Source organism: Egretta garzetta, unplaced genomic scaffold (genome assembly GCF_000687185.1).
Source record: "Egretta garzetta isolate BGI_Z169 unplaced genomic scaffold, ASM68718v1 scaffold163, whole genome shotgun sequence".
Classification (NCBI taxonomy): domain Eukaryota; kingdom Metazoa; phylum Chordata; class Aves; order Pelecaniformes; family Ardeidae; genus Egretta; species Egretta garzetta.
Window position 1 is genome coordinate 6,221,929 of NW_009259308.1, and position 20,427 is coordinate 6,242,355.

Sequence of the window (20,427 nt, forward strand, 5' to 3'; positions counted from 1 at the left end):
ACTAAGAAAACATGCATTCTGCAAAATACGCATTCTGGGCCTTTTTGAAATCAGTGGGATTTTGTCAGTGGCTTTATCATAGAATCATAGAATCATAGAATGTTTTGGGTTGGAAGGGACCCCTAGAGGTCATCTAGTCCAACCCCCTTGCAGGAGCAGGGACACCGCTAACTAGATCAGGCTGCTCAGAGCCCCATCCAACCCGGCCTTGAATGTTTCCAGGGATGGGGCCTCCACTACCTCTCTGGGCAACCTGTTCCAGTGTTTCACCACCCTCATTGTAAAGAATTTCTTCCTTAGATCCAGTCTAAACCTACCCTGCTTCAGTTTAAAACCATTACCCCTTGTCTTGTCACTGCTGGCCCTACTAAAAAGATTTTCCCCATCTTTCCTATAGGCCCCCTTTAGGTACTGAAAGGCCGCAATCAGGTCTCCCCGCAGCCTTCTCTTCTCCAGGCTGAACAAGCCCAACTCTCTCAGCCTGTCCTCATAGGAGAGGTGCTCCAGCCCCCGGATCATTTTTGTGGCACTCCTCTGGACCCGCTCCAACACTTCCATGTCCTTCTTGTGCTGAGGGCTCCAGAGCTGGACGCAGTACTCCAGGTGAGGCCTCACCAGAGCAGAGTAGAGGGGCAAAATCACCTCCCTCGACCTGCTGGCCACGCTCCTCCTGATGCAGCCCAGAGTACGGTTGGCCTTCTGGGCCGCCAGCGCACATTGCTGGCTCATGTCCAGCTTTTCATCCACCAGCACCCCCAAGTCCCTCTCGGCAGGGCTGCTCTCAATCCTTTCTTCCCCCAGCCTGTACTGATACCGGGGGTTACCCCGACCCAGGTGCAGGACCTTGCACTTGGCCTTCACTAGTGCTTAGAGTTGCTAGAGTCTTCCTCTTTGGAACTAAATGAAGTCTGACAGCAAGTAAGTCTGGAACATTCTCATAACAATGAAAGCTTACATATTTTATTTGCTAAAAATAATGCAATTGCTTTTGTAAGTCACTTTCACCTTTAACTTAGCTGGAATTTTTCATACTCTGAGGCAGACTCAAAACCTTTTGAAGATTCTCAAGAGAGACTGAGAACAAGAAGCCTGTATACTACACAAACTGTAGGAGAATTTAGAAAAGGAGGCAATGCTTAGCCTGCATAATTTTGGATCTCTTCCACAGTGACAAAGAATTTTAGATACTGTAGAATAAATTGTCTACTTTTGCTGAAACGATGCTGATGTCTTTTCAAAAGGTGCAATGTAAACATTATTTTTACGAGGCACATCCCAAAAGAATGGCCTCCCATACTCATATTTTTATCTGTAGTCTTTTTTAAATTGGCACAGTAGGTCAAAATGTAAGACATAACTACTCAGCTTTTAGATTTTTACTTTTCCATAATAGGCATCAGATGCACTGATTCAGGAGTCATAGGTGACCTCCACAAAAATACGTATTACGTAATTCTTTATCTTTACCTTCTTTTACTCAAAACTTTGAAGCCTTCATAAACTTCAGGAACCTGTCCAGCAAAACCGCACTTTATATCCAGCCAAAAGCAGATCTGAACAGTGCATCAAAAGTTATTAACACTGAAAAAAAGATGCCCATCATGTCATTTTGGTTTACACTGGAGGATACCAAAGAGCTCTTTTCGTTACTCTGCTGTTACAGACTATTTTTAAAACAACCAGCAGAACGCGTCCAAGAATAAGAATAATGATACCCACTGGAAGTTGTTGTCCCAAGAACTAATCTAATGCTTACTAATATACAAGTCCTACCCTTCAAACAAATTTTAAACTTCAATATTTCAGTGCAGATCACAGCAGAGTAAGCACTAAAACACACATCAGTACTTTTTCAAAACAAAAGTTTTACATCAAATACAAGTTATTTCCAGTATTTTCACATTTTAATTCACTGTTTCAAATATTTCTTCTCTATTTTCTTTTTTCTTCTGTGCCCCTTTTATCATTATTAAAAGATTAATATGCTTTAGTGCATTGCCATTCTTAATTTCTTTTAATCAGAACAGTTTCACTTGCTAGTTCTGTGTTCTCCTTTTGCTTTTCTGTTTTTTCTTCAGGATTTTCAGCTCTGTATTCTACACACTGTAGGTTAAACTAGACTTGAAAAAGATTAAGATTCGTGTTATTAACAGCTGTGGATGAAGGAGAGCCATTCAGTATCTGAGATGTACCCACACTATTCATTCTCTTTATGTATATTTGCAGCTCTCCTTTGCTCCTGCTGCCTCTTTTACTATCCAAATCTTTTCCTTTTTACAGCTTTTCTACTAGTTTCCCTACCTATTTATTACCCTTCCCAGATTCAAGAAGGATGAGTTCCATCTTAAATCCTCCTCTTGTCTCAGACTCTACTCAGTTATCATGTGATTAGCATGCAGGTTCTCCCATTGTGCTACTGACTCTTCCCTCTGTAATGCGCCTCTCCTTCTCTAACAACAACCTATACATTTCTTTTCTCCTGGCAATGATTTCAGTAGTCTGCTAGTGTTTGTGGTGCCATCTGGGAAAACATATTCTGATAAACAGTACTAGCATAAGCAGACTGTCTCCATCCACTGAAATCTTCCTCTGTTGGATGCCAGTAGCTATATATTCTAATGTTAGAGTTTCTTCACAGAAGATTATAGCAAATGAACAGCTCTCTATTCTTCAAATTCAATTCATTGATTTCAGCACAAGAAATTTATTGGGCAAACTTTTTGTGCTCTGAATCCAATACTCACATAATGGTTCCAATTAAACAAGGACTCTCCTCTGTCACTTTCACGTGTTCTGTGACAATCCAGTTTTTCAGCAAGTTCATTATTTCAGGCCAGCTTATTATTACATCCTTTTCAAGAACACAAAACTGCTAGGGCACATAGTTTTAAACACATTTTTATGCAATTAGGATACTAATTTACAAAGTTTTTTAAGTAAATCACAACAGTAGGAACACAACACGTCTACAACTATGACACTAAAACTCAGTCTTCCTTTTTGCAGCTGGATCTCTATCTAACCCTTCTGAGGTAATAATAAAAGCAATCTACATGGTTACTTAGCCTCATCAGAAACAGTTATCAGAAGACTAGTAAATGGATTTACGTATTTTAAAAGTTCCAGGCCACAACTTCTAGAAGAACAAATGAGATTTTAAACACCACAAAATATTTGAAACAAAACTGGTACTTCAGCAGCTAATCATATTTCATTTTGATCTAGAGCAAAATACTCCGATGAGCAATAGATTTCCATTGAACAGTACCGTTTCAATAACACTGAAACTTTCTGAGGTAAGACTTTTTTCTAAACTATCAAACATTGAATCACTTTGTTATTGACTGTATTTAGATATGGCCAAACAGCATAGTAAGAAAATGAAGCCATTGTGCCTCACCAAATATATTTCAACACAGTTGAAACTGGGCATATCAGAATATTGTGCTGGAAAAGAAAAAAAACTAAGCATCAGGCCTCCCACTCCAGTTATGGATAAAAAGTTCAAAGTTGCAGAGGGGAATGCTGTGCAGCGGCCAGTTGCCCCTCTACTTTTTTTTTTTTTGCTAGTTTAGATACACAGTAGTTACGTATTCTAACCCCCAGACCAAAAGCACTGGTTTTGGTATATCTCCCACATGGTGCTTGCATAGATGTATGTGAAAAAGTCTCTGCTGAGACTAAGAAGGAAAACTAACTATCAACAAGCCTCAGACATGAGACTTCTCCCTTAGAATGTTAATTTTTTATTTTTCTTGACAATCCCCAAAGTTTTGAACAACAGAGAGCAACTCTCAGCACATTGGCTTGCCAATACAGTGGTGTTTCAGTTCAGGAATTCAAAGTGGAACTAGCAGAAGTTAACAAACAATTTGAAAATCCACCTGAAAAGAAATAAACAGTGATAGCACCTTTCTGTAAACAGATATTCAATATTAGCAGTTATTGTGAGGCGTTTTTTTAGTTTTACTTATCCTATTTCATAAGAATAGCATCAGAGCGAATTGCTGGATACAAAACAGGCTGTGAGAAAAATGGCTTTCTAGTATTAATTCAATACATTCCCGTTTCCAAGAATAGTAAATATATGACTGAGTACCTAGTCCTCCTGCATGTGCATCAATGAGAGATGCTGCTACTGCAATCCCTTCAGGAAGACCGAGATCTTTTGCAGCTTCTGGCATGAGACCTTTTCCAACAGGCTCTCCAGGAGACAAGACACGGTTTCCTGGGCAGACACAAGAAAAACCAAACACCTGTCAATTTACTAAACAGAAAAACAAATGTGTATGTTATTACAAGAACTCCCTTCCTCTCCCTCAAGTTAGTGTGGTACATTTAAAACAAAGAGGTGCATCAAAGTACTCTATCTGATTAAGAAGTATCTTTCATTATCTGTCTATATATCAAATACAACCATGCTAGATAAGGCTGTCCCATAACAATTTGAAAGTTCAAAAGCATTCAATGCCCTATGTAGCTACAGAGAAAGATTTCACCACAAGCAATAAAATCCTGCTTGGCATCTTTCCAAGAGATATGAAATACTTATGCAGAAATCTCAAGTTCTTGCGGTAGTTACTGACTAGGCTGCCTGCAGCCATTCTCTGTGCGTGTGAACAAGATTCAGCTCAGCCCATGCTCACAACTGAAAACTGCACCTGTTGCACAAGGCAGGGGCCATTTTTTTTTTCCATTTCCATCCTCTCCAGCAGTTTCCACTAGAAATAAGGTGGCTATAGTAACAGAAACTCTGAAAACCAAACAGGCTTAAGCAGGAAATTCCTCCTATTGCAGCTGTATTTCCTCACAGACTTAAATAATCCCCTTTTTAGTCTCTGCTGGCCTTATGGAGTATGAAGAACATTATGGTCTTCATTCACAAGCAATGCAATGCTTTGCTTTCAGTCCTGTCACAGGGGAGCCCGGTGACAGGTCCTGTCTACATTTGTGTCTGCTACCATAATGCACATTAAGTTTTGTCTTGCAAAAAGAGATTGTTTCAGTAACTAAATCATGGTGATAAGAGATTGCTCAGAGCTTAGAACAACAACTCTAGATTCACAAACTTTCCGAATTTAAGGACACTCCCCTACAGTATCCTCTCTGGCTGTGATATAACCACAGCCGAAGCAATGAGACTGACAGCTCCCGGAACCACACAGACTTCACTATTTATCTAAAGATTTGGTGGGTGAGAGGCAGTGAAAGGCACAGCGGGAGCTCCCATATACCTCCCGGACAATACCAGGGCTTTTAGTACATACCTGTAGCATTTACTAAATTCAACAAATCTTCTGGGCAGAGTTGACAAAACTCCTTTTTAAAATAAAATGAGCCTATGTTCACAGTCAATTCTATTGAGAATGTTACACCTAAAGCATGTTTTGATATGTAGAAAGGAAGTAAAACATCCTCCACAACAGAGATTAATTAGAGCAATAGCATATCAAAAAATACCAGGAATACACTAATGCCTATGAGCATAATCTTCTAGGAATATAGTTATACTACCCTACTGTTAGAGGAAACGAAGGTTATGATATCAAATTCATGAGTGGAAAATGGGTCTTCAATTTTACCTATCACTTAGATCTTTGCCTTTGCTGGAAATGATGTTGGTTCTTCACTTCAAGGAAGGTGCCCACTTCCTGATGATGCACTGTATGGAGCACTTCGTGATTAGACTGCACACACAACTTCTCGGTGTTCGCTTCTATTCGCTATTCTATTGACAGGCACACTACCGCCTCTGAAATGCTATGCTGAATCTCATACTGGAAATTTAAGACATGTATAAGCCAAAACTTTTGCACTTGACTTTGGGTTTCTATTCAAGTATTGGGGGCAGTAACCAAACCTCACCATTTAACTTAGACAGAAGGAAACAATGACATTAAACTATGTCCTCAGAGAAAAAAAAAAAAACTTCCTATTTTATTAATTCTTAGTATAAAGTCAAAACATTGTGCTAGCTTTTTCAAGAGGTGTATCTCTTGCATTTTTTCCCCAATAAGTTGGAGAGCAGGATGTTTATCTTTAAGAGAACTTTTGTATTAACTTTCTGTTTTCTTAAGACATTGGAGAATAATACCAGTAAAACAGAGTTGTCTGTTTCTCCTGACATTCAAAGACCCTGCAGGTGGAAGGAAGTTCAAAAGAGTTCATGCAGCTAAAACCACATCTTTTTCTTCAGAATCAGTTGCCTGACCTGAAAGCATACAAGTCTCTTGTATATACAGCATGAGATGAAATTAATCTGAAATAAAAGCTCTTTCCAGGCACTCAATTCCATGGTCGGCTTTTTTATATCAGTCATACTGGTCAAGCATTTTAGTGCATAACTATTATGTGGTTAAACTCCATTTTAGAGATCAGGGCTACTATTAGACAAAATCTTTTCCTACCAGCTTCTCAATTACTGTATTTCTAGTTAATGAGCACTAAGGGAGCAATTTCAGAGATAAAGATAATCCTCTCTTCTACAGCACCAGCAGAAGATTACCCTGTAGATTCCTCTGGTACCAGTTATATATCAGAACGACCAGCAGCATTGCTATCCTCCATGGACATAAACTGTGTGAGAACGTGCAGGGATGGGTTTCTTGTGATTTGAACATGCAGCATAAAAACCTCGTATTTTTTTAAAAAAATTAATTAACAGTAGAGTATGGCCCATCTGTTTTAGGAGTCAAGGTAAACAGTTACTGCTTCATTGAAAGCACTTCCTGACAATCTGGAAAGCGACAGCAGTCAGAAGTCACGCATGACATGGATTGCGAAGGGGAGTCTCCTAGGTCACCCAGCAGTCAGGGAGAGCAGAAAAGAGGTGCCAGCAAGTGAGTGCAGTAAGGAGAGGATACTGACTCTGTCCCTCTACTTCATCCTCCCATCTTTAAAAAACAACAAAAGCTCTGCTACACCCATACGGTATGTTCATGAGGAGCTTTGTAAAAGGGAAGAAGCAGGCTCTGCATGGGCACTCTTTCTGTCATCATGGAAGTTGCCTCACCACCCACACCAGTATGAGTAAGTAGGTATGGAATCGGCAGAGCCTTGACTGAACCACATGGGTAGAGACCTGGAAAGGGAATTATAATTCTCATGGTTTACTCTTCACTGAAAAACTAGAAAACTCAGCTAAGCATCAGTATGCCTAGAACCTGTAGGTATAAAGCTATTAAATGATAAAATAAAAAAAACCACAAGAAGCAACCAAAGAGAAGCCATAATTAAAAAGTAAAGCATTTGAAACTGATTGTACTCCCAGTACTAGAGAGCGAGAGAATGAATAGATTCTTACTTGAGCAAAACACAGTGGCTTTAGAAGTCAAGGGACAGCTACTATAAAAATAAAGGTATTCTACAGCTGCACACCAGCATTTCAATGGCAGGTGCTGCCCCCCTTAAATCCTACCTGTCAGGAGAAAGAAGCTGTTGGGGAGGGAGGAAGGGAAATGAGAACCGCCTGCATACAGAGGCGGGCAGTGAGAGTATTACAGAAGGCTGCATAAAAGAGGCAGTGAAAGGACTGAGTCTTCTCAAGGTTCCTGCCAAAGTAAATGTATCGAGTCTTTTGTTTACAGTAGTCTCCTGTGCAAGTCATTTACCTTTGCTATAATGACTTCCAAAATTAGACCTAACCAAACAAACCCATAATGGCTGAAGCTGGAGAACTTTCTGTTTCACATTCATACAGCTGTTTCACTAATGCAATGCCTTAATCCACAACCTTTTAATTTCATACGAGACAGACTATTTCTAGCTATTTTTCCCCCTATAAAGCAGCGAGTTTACAAAAGGAAAAAGCTGTCTGAATCTCTTCCTCCTCTTTTATCCTTCTTCGAAGACTAATGTTAGAATTTGAAATGATCAGGTTTTGTTTAAAGAATTTATGTGGTACCAACGACCCTCTACCTTTTTAGGCAGTTACCACAGCAACCAACTATTTACCAGACGCAACACACAAGGCAGACAATACATCTTCAGTCAACTTTAGTAATCAAAATTCACCATACAGGCTTACTAATATTTAACAGAACTAGGTACTTTAGGACATAGACCTTTTTAAAACAACAAACGCAGAGCGCAGCAGGGGGCCCAGCTGACTCAACTATGACATACTCACTGAGAACAGCTTTTCATCTATCATGCAGAACGTGGCTGCATTTCCTAAGCCCTTATATCTGGCTGTAAATACAAAAGGAAGAAAATCAAAAAGAGACTTCCTTTTTCCTTACTAACTTGACCCAAGCAAACTTGAATGAAATCCCAGCAACCTCAGAAACCAACCCAACCAAAGGGTACATCCTGTCTCCATTTTGTAGCCTCCCCAAACTGGACAATCTAAATGCTTTTTAATTTAAAAGACAATACAAAAAACAGATATCCTGTTAAATAAGTGATATATAACATACATTGAAGAAGTTATCTAGTTAAACAAAATGGTGCTAGATAAGCATCAAAGGAAACAGGACCTTAGTAAACAGAAGCATCACCTATCCAAATGGATCTCATAATAAGCACTGTAAGGGATTTTTCCCCTCGATGCTTTGTTCATTACAAAGCTTGTAGACAATCTTCAATTTCTGTGTTTTATAATAATCCACACAATGCCAAAAGTCTGGGATATGCAAGGAATCTGAATAAATAATATTATAATGCTTCTGATACGTTGTCGCAACCCTATCTCACATACAACACACTACCAAATATCCCTCTTAATTACATACAATACTCACATTTAACTGAGATATGTATGGCTGATTGTTCCACAATTTTTAACCCATCTGATTAGCAAAAATAGCACTAAGATCAGAAGGAAGCAGGATAATGATGTGGACTGTAAAATTATAATATTAATTTCTTTCTCAGGACTGAATACATGGTGATTAAAGGGTACTAGAAACAATCAGATTTGGGGCTTTCTTAACATGGAAATACCCTCCGTAAAATTTCCCAGTTGGCAGTTAAAAACTTCAGAATTTTCATTCAGGAAAACCAAAACAAATTGTGATATTGTAGGTCAGCTTATTTAAAAGTGAGAAAAACAGTTGGTTAAACAAAATCACTTTGGCTTTCTTCAGTTCAAAATTCATATCTGTCTATGCGAGCTGCCACAGTAGCTTGAGGCAAATCTAATTTGGGTCCTTTCCATCCCACTCTCCCATACAGCTCATGCCTTTGGCTGAACTACAACTCAACTACCTAACATGTAATTACTTAAGGCAGACATATTAGGTTGCTAAATACTGGCAAAAGCAAGCAACCTATGTGCAGGCAGATCCCGATTCATTAAGCTGAAAAGTAAATTAGTCTGCAGACCATAGGTGCCTACTTCAACTAAGCCTACTGCCTTCTTGTCCAAATGAAAAAGAGCTACTTCATGTATAAATGATAAGCTTTCCTGGGTAAAGGTCAAAAGAAAGAGAAAAAAACCATTCTGCATCATTGGATCATTAGGCATGTACATTGACAGACGTGGCTGAGTTTTCATTACCAGATGTCAGTGAAACAGTGCAGAATGAACATCTCTTGTACTGCATAGTTCACTACTCACTATGCTGACATGCATGTGGGTGGGTATACAATATGCATATTTGGATGCCTTACTAAGTAACTAGAGGCAGTGTATTTGCAGCCAAACTCAGCTACCTGATCTCACGTTTTTGCTTGCAGACAATAATTTCAATAGGCTGATAATTTAGATTTCTGGCATTTTACAGTACAGTATTCCTAACAGTCTCTCTAAATGAAAGGATCATCAATGTACATGATGTGACTACTGCTATACTTTCAGAGTTGCAAGTAACCAGACTGGTTTGGTACACTACATTGCTAAGATTGCACAGGCAATTTAGCTTGTATTAATTATGGATTATTACTTAACAAAATGTTTTTTATTACTGGATGGTTTTTTTTTTAATAATCCACATGATAGCAACTCCTCTTTGAAGAAATAATTACCCCTTCTTCAAAACCGAAAGAAATGACAGACCAAAAATAACCTAATCAGTTACTGAAAGGATGCTTTTGAATCTTTCAACTAAGCTTCTGATACCTGCACAATCTTAATACCCACCACATTCACACAGTATCCAGTTCTAATACTCGTACTGAGAAGATACTGATGCATTATGAAGGGTTCAGAAATTAGTCAGGAAAGCAATTACAAGGACTGAGAAGTATGACAGTTCACATAAGAGTTTTGGTGAAAAACCTCAAGCAGCTCAGTGTTTTCCTTTAACACAGAAAATTTCAGTCTGTGCAGGTCAAGCATGTCATTACAGTCTGCCAGACAGGAGTAGAAAGTTAAAATTCAGATGAAAAATAAAGTGCATTCTTTAATTAATTCATTAATTTTGAGAAATGACAGCAACTAACAATCAACAACCTATAAGTGTGAAGTGGGCTCTCCATCACAGGAAATTATAAAATCAAGATTGGTTCTAAGATACACTTTAAACTACTTAAACATTAATTTTAGGGAGTCAAACAGCCTCTAACTTGGAGGAAGTCGGCAAACTGAAATAGTCCTTCTGGTTTGTGAATCCTGACTCATAAAGCAGACATCTCTGTTTTAAAAGTGACCTCAGAATGAGGCTGAAGCAAAAAAAGATGAAGAAAAATCAGGATTAGGAAGAGGAAGAGTCAGGTAAAAAGCAGAAATGACCCAGAACTATTCTGAGAAATCCTTTTTTTCTTTTTTTTAGAACTGTATGAAAAATAAGAAAGGATAATGATTGAAAAATGTAAGTATTAAACAATCACAACAGGCTCCAAGTCTGCTCAAAACTGCTCCTATGACTATTAAAAACAGAAAAGGCTCCTACTTTTCATACTAGAGAAAAAGTTCACACACCCACAATATTTCTAGAGTAGAAGAAAATATGATTCCCCAGCCTGAGACCAGAACTCTAGAAGTGGACAGTGGGAAATTTTAATTATTATTTTCTGAAAGCTCTAAGCTTTTATTATTAGTTGATCTAACCTATGACAGAGCCTGAGGATGAAAGAACACCATGCAGTAGTCCTCACTTCTTGCAACAGAGAGGAGGAAGAAGTGGAGAGGTATCACTTGCCAGCAGGACTCAAGCTGATGATAAGCAGGGTGAATGATGGTTCCCTTCCTTACAGTGGAAGAGGAACGGAAAATGTCACCCAGGAAACACTGTGAAGAAACCTGAGCTACCCGAGTTTAGCCCAGCCTATTAAAGAACAGTTATTGGAAAGAGGAAGAATATCTCGGGCTGGAGAAATTGATTGACAGGGCACTTGTGAAATTCAAGAAAGGGAAAAGCAGAGTTTTACACATGAGGTGGAAGGACCCCATACACCAGGACAGGCTGGGGGCCGACCGTCTGGAAAGCGGCTTGGCAGAAAGGGACCATGAGGTCTGGTGGACACCATGTTGAACATGAGCCAGTGATGTGCCCTTGCAGCACAGGAAGCCAACAGCCTCCTGGGTTGTGCTACGAAGAGTGCCACCAGCAGGCCAAGAGAGGTGATCCTTGCTCCCTGCTTAGGAGACCGCATCTGGAGTGTTGTGGTTTATACTGGACTTCTCAGTACAGGAGAAACATGGACATACTGGAGCAAGTCCAGACCGCAAAGATGACAGAGGCATGTCGTACAAGGAGGGACTGAGAGAGCTGTGACTTTAAGCCTAGCAAAGAGAAGGCTTGGAGGTGTGGGGAGGGCATATCTTATCAACATGTATATAAATATCTGATGGGACGGAATAAAGATGACAGAGCAAGACTCTTCTCAGTGGCACCCAGTGACAGTACAAGTGACAACGTGCACAAAGTGAAATACAGGGAACTACATTTAAATAAAAAAAAAAATGTTTTTATTGGGGAAAGGCAGTCAAGACACTGGAACAGGTTTCCCAGAGAGATTTTGGGGTCTCCACCCTTGGAAATACTCAAAACCTAACTGGGGACAGCCCTGAACACCCTGCTGTCCATGACCCTGCTTTGAGCAGGGGGAGCTGAACTAGATGATCTCCACAGGTCCCTTCTAACCTCAACCATTCATGTGATTCAGTGTTATCAAGATGGAAAAAACATAAAATAAAACAGAAATCACAGGAACGTGTAGCTTTTCTGAGAAAAATTATTTTTAACTTCTTACTGCTGAATCATATATTATGAAATTATGCCTCAAGTTTTGAGGAAGGAGACACCCTAAAACCTCTCTGTGCTGTGCCAGTTTCAGCTCCTTTACAGTTACTACTGCTCTTGGATGGACCAAAATGACAGGAAGCCAGAAAAATGTTAGCATATTTGGAACACTCTTCTCTTGTAAATTCCATGGATTCTGACAGCATGTAAGAGTAAATATCCCGTGATTCATCCCTTCACTTTTGTTTGAAATTGTAACATGTTCTAATTTATTTGGGATAGGAAAAGACCAAAGAAAGACAGGTAACAGGACCCCATACTTAAGACAATCTTTTTACTCATTATTCTCTACCATTTGCAAAGCATGGTGTTTAAAGCTTTTTGCTACACTCCAGTTTTATGAAGAACTGGCAGATACAGGCTGACCTGAAAAAAAAAAAAAAAAAATCATCATCCCTTTCTCTCAGCCTTCAAGGAAATCCCCCATATACTCTAGAGCATCTGGCATCAAAGGCCTTGGAAGAGAGAAAACCGGCAGAACTAATGGATTGACCATTCCTTTCACAGGTGCTCTAGCATAAGTTAATATTGACTGTATTCTCCCACCCTGGACTGAATCTTCCTTTTTCAGCCTAAATGTAAATAAATGAGTAGAACTTCCAAGTATTAAGACTGACTACTGACAAAATACAAAACCTAAGCAGACTCTATTTGCAGTGTGAAAAGTGAAGTATACAATACTATTATCTTACATTAGTTTTGTATGTGGAAGTAGAAACTGGCAGATGCAAGACTATAACCATTCATATAATAACATTTTCATGAATAAACAGCCTGCTGTTTTGTCACCTATTTGAATGCCTAAGGAAACACAGAGCTGTACCTACATTTGAAAACCCAGCATATTGTAAAGCTTATGCACAGTAAGAATGTCAGCAGGCACCAATCAAGACAGTCACAGCTATATTGTCAAAGTCCCAGATCATATCTGTTTTTCTTTATTACCAATTTACAAATAAGTATTAATTTCAAGCACTCGAAGTTCAAGCAAGCACTGAATTTCCACAGAACTTTTGAGATTTAAATGATCCAAATACTCTTCTCAGATTTGCCTCAGCTTTTCATAAAGATCCCATACCTGTGAGCTGTGTACCTATTCACTTTTGAGGATGTGGCAGTAAATTCCCAGTCAGGAAAAGCTGGGAAATGCGTTTATGAAATACTTATCATGTTGAAGGGCTGTATTTCCAAGTATGGAGCTTGCTTTTCAAAAATAATACTTCATTAAAATCAGTGTGCTGCTCCACCACATGTGAAAGAAGGTGACAAACAACCCCTTACAAAGGATAGCATTTTAGCCTTCAACACACAATCTACAAGAACAGTAAACCCTATTCTGCAGTATCTGCAATGCTCCCTCAGACAAAGGCACCAACTTCAACTGAAAAAAGACCTGGCATAAAATATTACCATTCAATAAAAAATCATTATTTGGTCCCTTAAGTAGCCCCTGAAGTAGAGGGCTGGGGTGAAAATTTAGCAGGCATTTTCCTCCAAATGGAATATACGCTTCAGTACCCTAAGAGGTCTATAGTACATGAAATTTTAACGGAATTATTAATGTCTTTCTAGGTTTTATAATACCACAAAGAGATACTCATCATGTGCTTTCACCACAGCAGATAAATGCTAATGCCTGCAGTACACAACACTTTCATAGTGGTTTTGAATAGAAGCCATCTTCTACTCTCTTGGTGGGCAAATTAATGGGATCAATAAATTTTGTAGTATCCCCAGATAATACTCTTTACCTTCACAAACGTGATCAGTAAATTCATGATGTGCAGAAGGGACCACAAACAACTTACTATGTGGATTCCCTGAAAAGTTAATCTGCTCTGAGAAATGTAAAATGTCAAAGGCCTGGCAATTTTCGTATGTGAACCCACGCCTTGATGTGGGAAAGGTTTGTGGAAGATCCTAAAGGTCAGATGTGAGGGTCTCCCTTATCAACAAGGTCATATGTTAAGTTAAACTAAAACTAAGAGAAGCGTACTACCTGGAACCACAAGCGCCACTCTGATTACAGTAAATACATTTTTAAAGGGCAAGACATTTTGAAAGTGCTGTTTAAAAGTGTATTTATTAGAATAAAGAAATATGTATATTAAAGAAGTTGTTCTCACGTAATTTCCATAAATATTTCATGTGTCATGAAAGTTAAAGCTACTTAAAAAAAAAAGTCTAGTCATAACTATTCATCTATAGTTCCCTCTGATTGGAAACAATAATGATTTCACTAGAGATTAAAAAAACCACATAGCTTTTCTGCCTATTTTAAACTGGTAAACTACATATTTACTGTTGTTACAGTAAAAAAAATTTTGCTAATTTTATCTTGTGACATTTTGCTTTGTTTAGAAAGAAATGATGATTCAGACCTTGCTAATCTTTTAGGAGAAATATGTGAGAAAAATACTATTATCTCTCTTTACAAGGGAAACATGCAGGCATTAAAGTACATCCTTGTATTTGAGCTAAACAAACCTTGAGCAGACATACATGGATTTGGACAAGCTTGAGAACAGAAAAGGAAATTCCACTAGAATTACTTCAGACTTGTTAGGTTTTTGGTTTTGTTTTCATTTTAGGAGTTTTTGACCATGTACAATCTCCCTTCAACTTACTCCTACCTAGGTTATGTGGCAATTTCAAGTTCCTTAATCTGGAAGCTGGCTAAGTCTACTGCTTTGAATTCTTTTCTGTCAGCCTAGCACACTATGGTGTGCCTCCTGGAAGCACACACTCTGACTGTTTGTCCATATGAGTTACTTAAACAAATTGCCTTCCTTTTGATAATGCGCTGAACAGCAGCTGAGACTGTTCACGTATGGGACAGCACCCTGAAGCAATATTATAAATATAGCCTGAGTTGAGTTTGTGCAAGATGTGATCCTGTGTTCACTATGGTCAGTGTAACGTTTGTGGGCAGCTCCTGGGAGGAGGTCTATGCAGTGACGGTGCACACACCAATGCTAACACCTGGGGGGTTTGTAGGAAGGAGTCTTCCACTATACAACGTCATTCCAGCTGCAGTTTGACCAGTGCTGCTTGAGTGACTGAATGGCACTTTCCTGGCAGGTAGATCTACACTGTCCTAATTAATTTAAATTAAGTAAAGGAAAGCTGAGCTTATAGAGAGTGCTCTTCACAAGTTCAACAACACTGAACATACATAAAACAAGCAAACCCCCCAAAATTTTCACTGGAACAATGTTACCATTCCCATTTTCCCATGTACAGGGACACTGATAAAATTAGGGGCAGCAGAAAGCAAAGCACTTCCACAGCACGCAACACAGACCTTGGCATTGCTGAGTAGCTTCTGGGCGGAGAGTGAGTTGCTTTGTTTTGGTCAAGTCTCCTGAAGCTAAACCCTTCCAAGAGACTCCAACAGGCACCATTTAGAAGATAAACTCAAAGAAACGAAGTAGTTGTTATCTGGTTTCCACATTCATAGAGACAGCTCCTTACTCCCTCTTCATAGACACACGAATGAAGGTCACTGTCCTGCTTTTTTGTGATTTTTATCACAAAGCTAAATACAAAGAATGTAACACCTTCCTTTTAAAAAAGGCAAGGTCAGACAAATGGTCATGGAAATAAGCATATATTCTACCTAAGGCCAGTTTTCAGCATTATTATGCAAAACAAAAAGTGTCTTATGCTTTGGATACACCTAAGGTAATCAGCCCAAGAATCTGAAAATCAAAGGATTTCTCAAGGCGAGTAAACGTATGTGCTCTTCAGAAGCTTCAAGTTCTAGCTCACAGTTTGATGCAGTTCTGAAGGTCAGATTCTGCTTCTCCAATTCCAGCCACGATGCACCCAGGTATTCTACAGTTCGTTTCTTGAAAATCAATGCAATTGCCCAGGGAACTAGACAGTTTCCTCATTAACTCAGGAAAACATTTTGTCTTGCAAGAAACGTCTATCAATAGAAGTTAATTTACTGATTTATTTTGTAAACATTGTGTTTTAACAAAAACATAAGCCTGATATTGGAAATTAATGATATTTATCTTGCTAAATGTTGAGCCATTTATAGATTAGTTTCATGAGGCTTCCATCACAACAAAAGGCCCTTTTTATTAATGGCTACTTTATAATTTAAAACATGTATGTTTAGTTACTTAAAATGGCAAATTGCTTTGCACTGTCCTTGAAGTGCATTGCATAAATATTGTATTAAAGCCTTAGCTTACACTTCATGAATAATTTATTTTTAAAATACTCTTCCATGAGACCACCAGCTGCCAAGATGTTCAATTTTCTGGTAAAAACATGTATTTATTGTAAGTCTTATTTTAACTTGTTGAAGATCTGCTAAAAGCCACATGTGATAGATGTTGTAAGAATTATATTCAAACTAAAACCTCAGGAAGCTAAAAGCCTAATACTCCTAGTAGGTTTTATACCTTTGCATAAGCAGTTTCAGTTGCAGGGGGAAAAGCCAAAATCTATTCAAGGAAGCTTTCAAGTACAATTTTCTGATAACCTGAAAATTACTTATACTATATTTTGTGATGATCAGAAAAGTTTATAGATGTCATTACATTTCATTTCACTACAGTCCTCACTACACTATTTCCATTTCATGTTGCTGCATTTAAACTGCTGTACAAACTTGTTCAAAGTGCTAGACATTAAAAAAAAAAAAAATCAAAGGAAATTTCAGATAATTAACTTTGATGAATGAGCATATTTTAATTCATGTCTGGTAATATTCTTGTTAATGACATGTCTGCTTAGGACATCCATTAAAAGTCCATTAACTTAACAGGGAAAGTCTAATAAAGTTATCCTAGAAATTTTCTGGTATATTAACATTATGGACTTTTAATGAATATCTGCTGTAGGAATTGCTATTAGCAAGGCTACCACTCTAATTAAACTTAGGCTCTTAGAGCGTGAAAAAAACAGTATGAAGATAATAACAAGCAGAAGTAGCACTTTTTTTTGAAAATTACTATAAGGAAGATTGATACAGGTCGCAAAATACGCTATCAGTAACAGCTATGAATTATTATATTGTGGCTTTTTTTCATAGCCTGCCATCCAATATACCCATATCAGGTGCTTCCTTTCATGTAATCAGTTGCTGAGGCTCCCCTTTACTTCTCTGTTGTTGAGGCTGAGCAGGACTGAAAGGCTAGCTAGGCCTTTCAGAAGGGTAGCAGATATAAAATTTAAACACAGTTTTTGATGACGATGTCATGTAAATGCGTACTTAGGAAAGCTGTTACCCATGGGTATCCAGCTTAATTATCAAAGCATCTGAAGCTTCATCAAGTCCTGCTATATTTCTGCTGACATTCACAATAATACAGCAAAATATCTTCTTATATTTATATTTTTTATATATGTATATGTCTTTTATATATATGTGTACATAACTTTTTTATGTATGTGTGTATGTGTATATATATACGTACATGTATAAAACAAAACAACCCCTGATATACCTATTTTTTCATACTTATCCTTCACCAAATCTTCCAAACCAATCATTTTCCAGAAACTGTCATCCCAACCTCCATCTGAAGTGTACGTCCACTTGCACACTACTGTACACAGGGACCTAGAAAAAAGACAATACAGGCACAGGATCAGGCAAATGAACACATTTGGTTTTAAACTTGTGACTAGAAAGAAGTTTGTGCAAAATGATCTCTTCATTCACTGTTCAGAAATTCCAAGCATAACGCTAACACTAAAAAAAATTGGTTACAGCTTGGAGTGCATGTCTTGAGATACCTTAAAAGGACCTTATGTTTTAGATTCTTCTCTGCTGAAACAACTCCTGGTCTGGCCACTTCACTGCATGAATCAGTCAAATAACAGGCCATGCTTATGCCTACAAGACAGCATAGCATGAACATAACAGCTCTTTAGCAAGCAGCTTAGAGAAAGATTCCTGCTTTTCCAGGCTGTACCTAAATAGCAATGTTTTGCACTTGCAAAGCATGTCCTTAGAAAAACTTTCTATTACTTACATTCAAGCTGAATTACAATGTAGAGATTACATATGCACTAATAATTAGGTTAAATGGCACTGCTTCAATACCTGCAGGTGCAAAATGCCTTTATCAGGTGAATATGCACAAGCAAAATTGCATCCAACTACCAGAGCATCTGCATAGCATGTGTTCAAGTACCACTACCATTAGGTCTGTATTTCAGCAGAAGCCGATGACAATTCAGTGACATGCTGAAACAGCAGTAGCTATGATGCAGCTGAGTGCAACATTAAGTTCTTGATTCAAGTCTCGTTCCTGATAAGCTCATGCTAAACTTCACTGTGACAACACAGAATCACAAGGGCAGACTACAGGAGCAGAATATAAACAAAATACAAGAGAACTTGCAGAAATGTCTATCATAGCAAATAGAATGTTTTTCTCCTAAAAAGATCCACATCCCCAACCTCTTACTGCCCCCAAAATACAAATAACGTTCCTGAAGATTTAGTATTACACTGTTTTCTGTCTGAACACTAAGAACCATCTCAGAAGATCAGTATTTAATTGTGCTTGAAAAGTCAATATCTAAAAGGTATTAAAAATGCTAAATACTACTGAAAATTTCAGTTGCCTGTAGTCTTGAGAATACTACCATACTATAAAGTGCAAGACAACTCGGATGCATCTCAGGGAAACAGAACATCCTAACTGTTCTCAAAGATAAACCCCCTTCAGAGATGGATTTTCTTTGATGTATTACAAGACAGCTTATTTGTGACTCATTTTTAGCCAAGGTGTGCTTTCACAGACATTCTTTTTATTAGGATGTTACAATTTGAACAGGTATCTTCAAAGCAAAATGCATTTTACTTAAGCATTTGACTTATTCTTGTAGTTTGCATAAGTAAAATCCAAACAAAATTCCTCTCTACAAAAAATATTTTTTGAGTTAAAGTAAACACTCCCTTTCATGCAAGTTAACTACCTAGGGACCTAATTAAGGGGAATTAAACTAAAGGTCTTATTATTGTATTACATACTGTTACTTACATTACCATAATGCCTAGGAAAACCAGCTCTGGACAATGACCCCACCTTCTACAGCAAGGTACAATTACTGAACAAAGAAAGAAGACTGCTGCCTTCAGGAAACTTAAAAATGAGACAGCAGCATAGCTGATAGTCAGATTCAGTAAGGTGTCCCAAAGAATGTCACGCATATCAGCACCTACAACCCATACCTATAATCAAATCCAACTAGATACTCAAAATACTCAGTATTCGGTCAAAGCGAGAAAGAAAACTTCACATAAAATACTTGCTGCTAGCACAGATCCCATTGCACTTTTCCTAACTAGGCAAAGTAGAGCTTCTTATTTTACAGTTGTAGCAAAAGGCATACAGTAAATAATAAAGGATCTGGTCTTTTTGAAAAAGAGGCCACTAAGGGAATGGATTCTGCTACTTTCAAGCTTGACAAACATCCATAGTTTCCCATTCATTTATATAGAAATACCCCACAAACAAAGCAACAGTGAGTGCCTCTCCTCCATTAAAACATAGGAACAGAAACTAGCAAAGAAATCAGCAAACAGAACAGAAAAAGAGAAGCTATTTTTATTTAGTGTCCACAAATCAAAGCTAAGGCTTCGAGACACTGATACTGTACACACAACAAAGCCAAATAAGAACAGGAAGAGCCTTTCCACACAGCTGGAAAACTGTCTGGAATCTGGATTCACCATGTTTTGGGTGTTTAAAATGAGAGCCAAAGATGTACAAGTGAGAGCAGGATTCTCCTGAGCTGGGACAGCTAAAGGCACTGTTCTCAGTGTACATCCTCTTATGTGACACTGAGTAGAAGATCGGATGATTCTATGGACTCCCTGTACTCCCATTTTCTCACCCAGGACAGAAATGTATGATTTAAATGCATCACATTTAATTTCATTCTGTTCTTTTGGAGTGACCATGCTTTTACAACCAGAGGACTGTTGATGTTTTCACAATCCCACTGTTCATAAAGGTGCATTGTTTGCTCTTTGCAACAAGCGAATTTATTAACATTACACATTTTAGGGAAAAAAAAGTAAGAGAGATAACTATTTCTATTCTTGTAAGTACTGTGGAGATTATTTCAGGGTTACTCTTCAAACAGTTTTGACACCCCCCTTTTTTTTCCATAAACAGTTTAAGAATAGATCAGACAATTAAAATTCAGTTTGAATTGGTTTGAAAACAGAAAAGCACGACCTCTAACTACAGCAGTGACAATGTTG

General features: G+C 38.2%; 1 protein-coding gene across 1 annotated transcript in view; it reads right to left on the reverse strand.

Moving 5' to 3' along the window:
- Positions 1–20,427, reverse strand: part of FGGY (FGGY carbohydrate kinase domain containing) — a 327,463-nt gene that overhangs the window by 71,832 nt on the left and 235,204 nt on the right. The window contains exons 12-13 of the mRNA XM_009636237.2: positions 17,651–17,766; positions 4,100–4,228 (exon numbers count right to left, since the gene is read on the reverse strand). Coding sequence (XP_009634532.1) covers positions 4,100–4,228; positions 17,651–17,766 — 245 coding nt within the window. The remainder of the gene's footprint in view (positions 1–4,099; positions 4,229–17,650; positions 17,767–20,427) is intronic.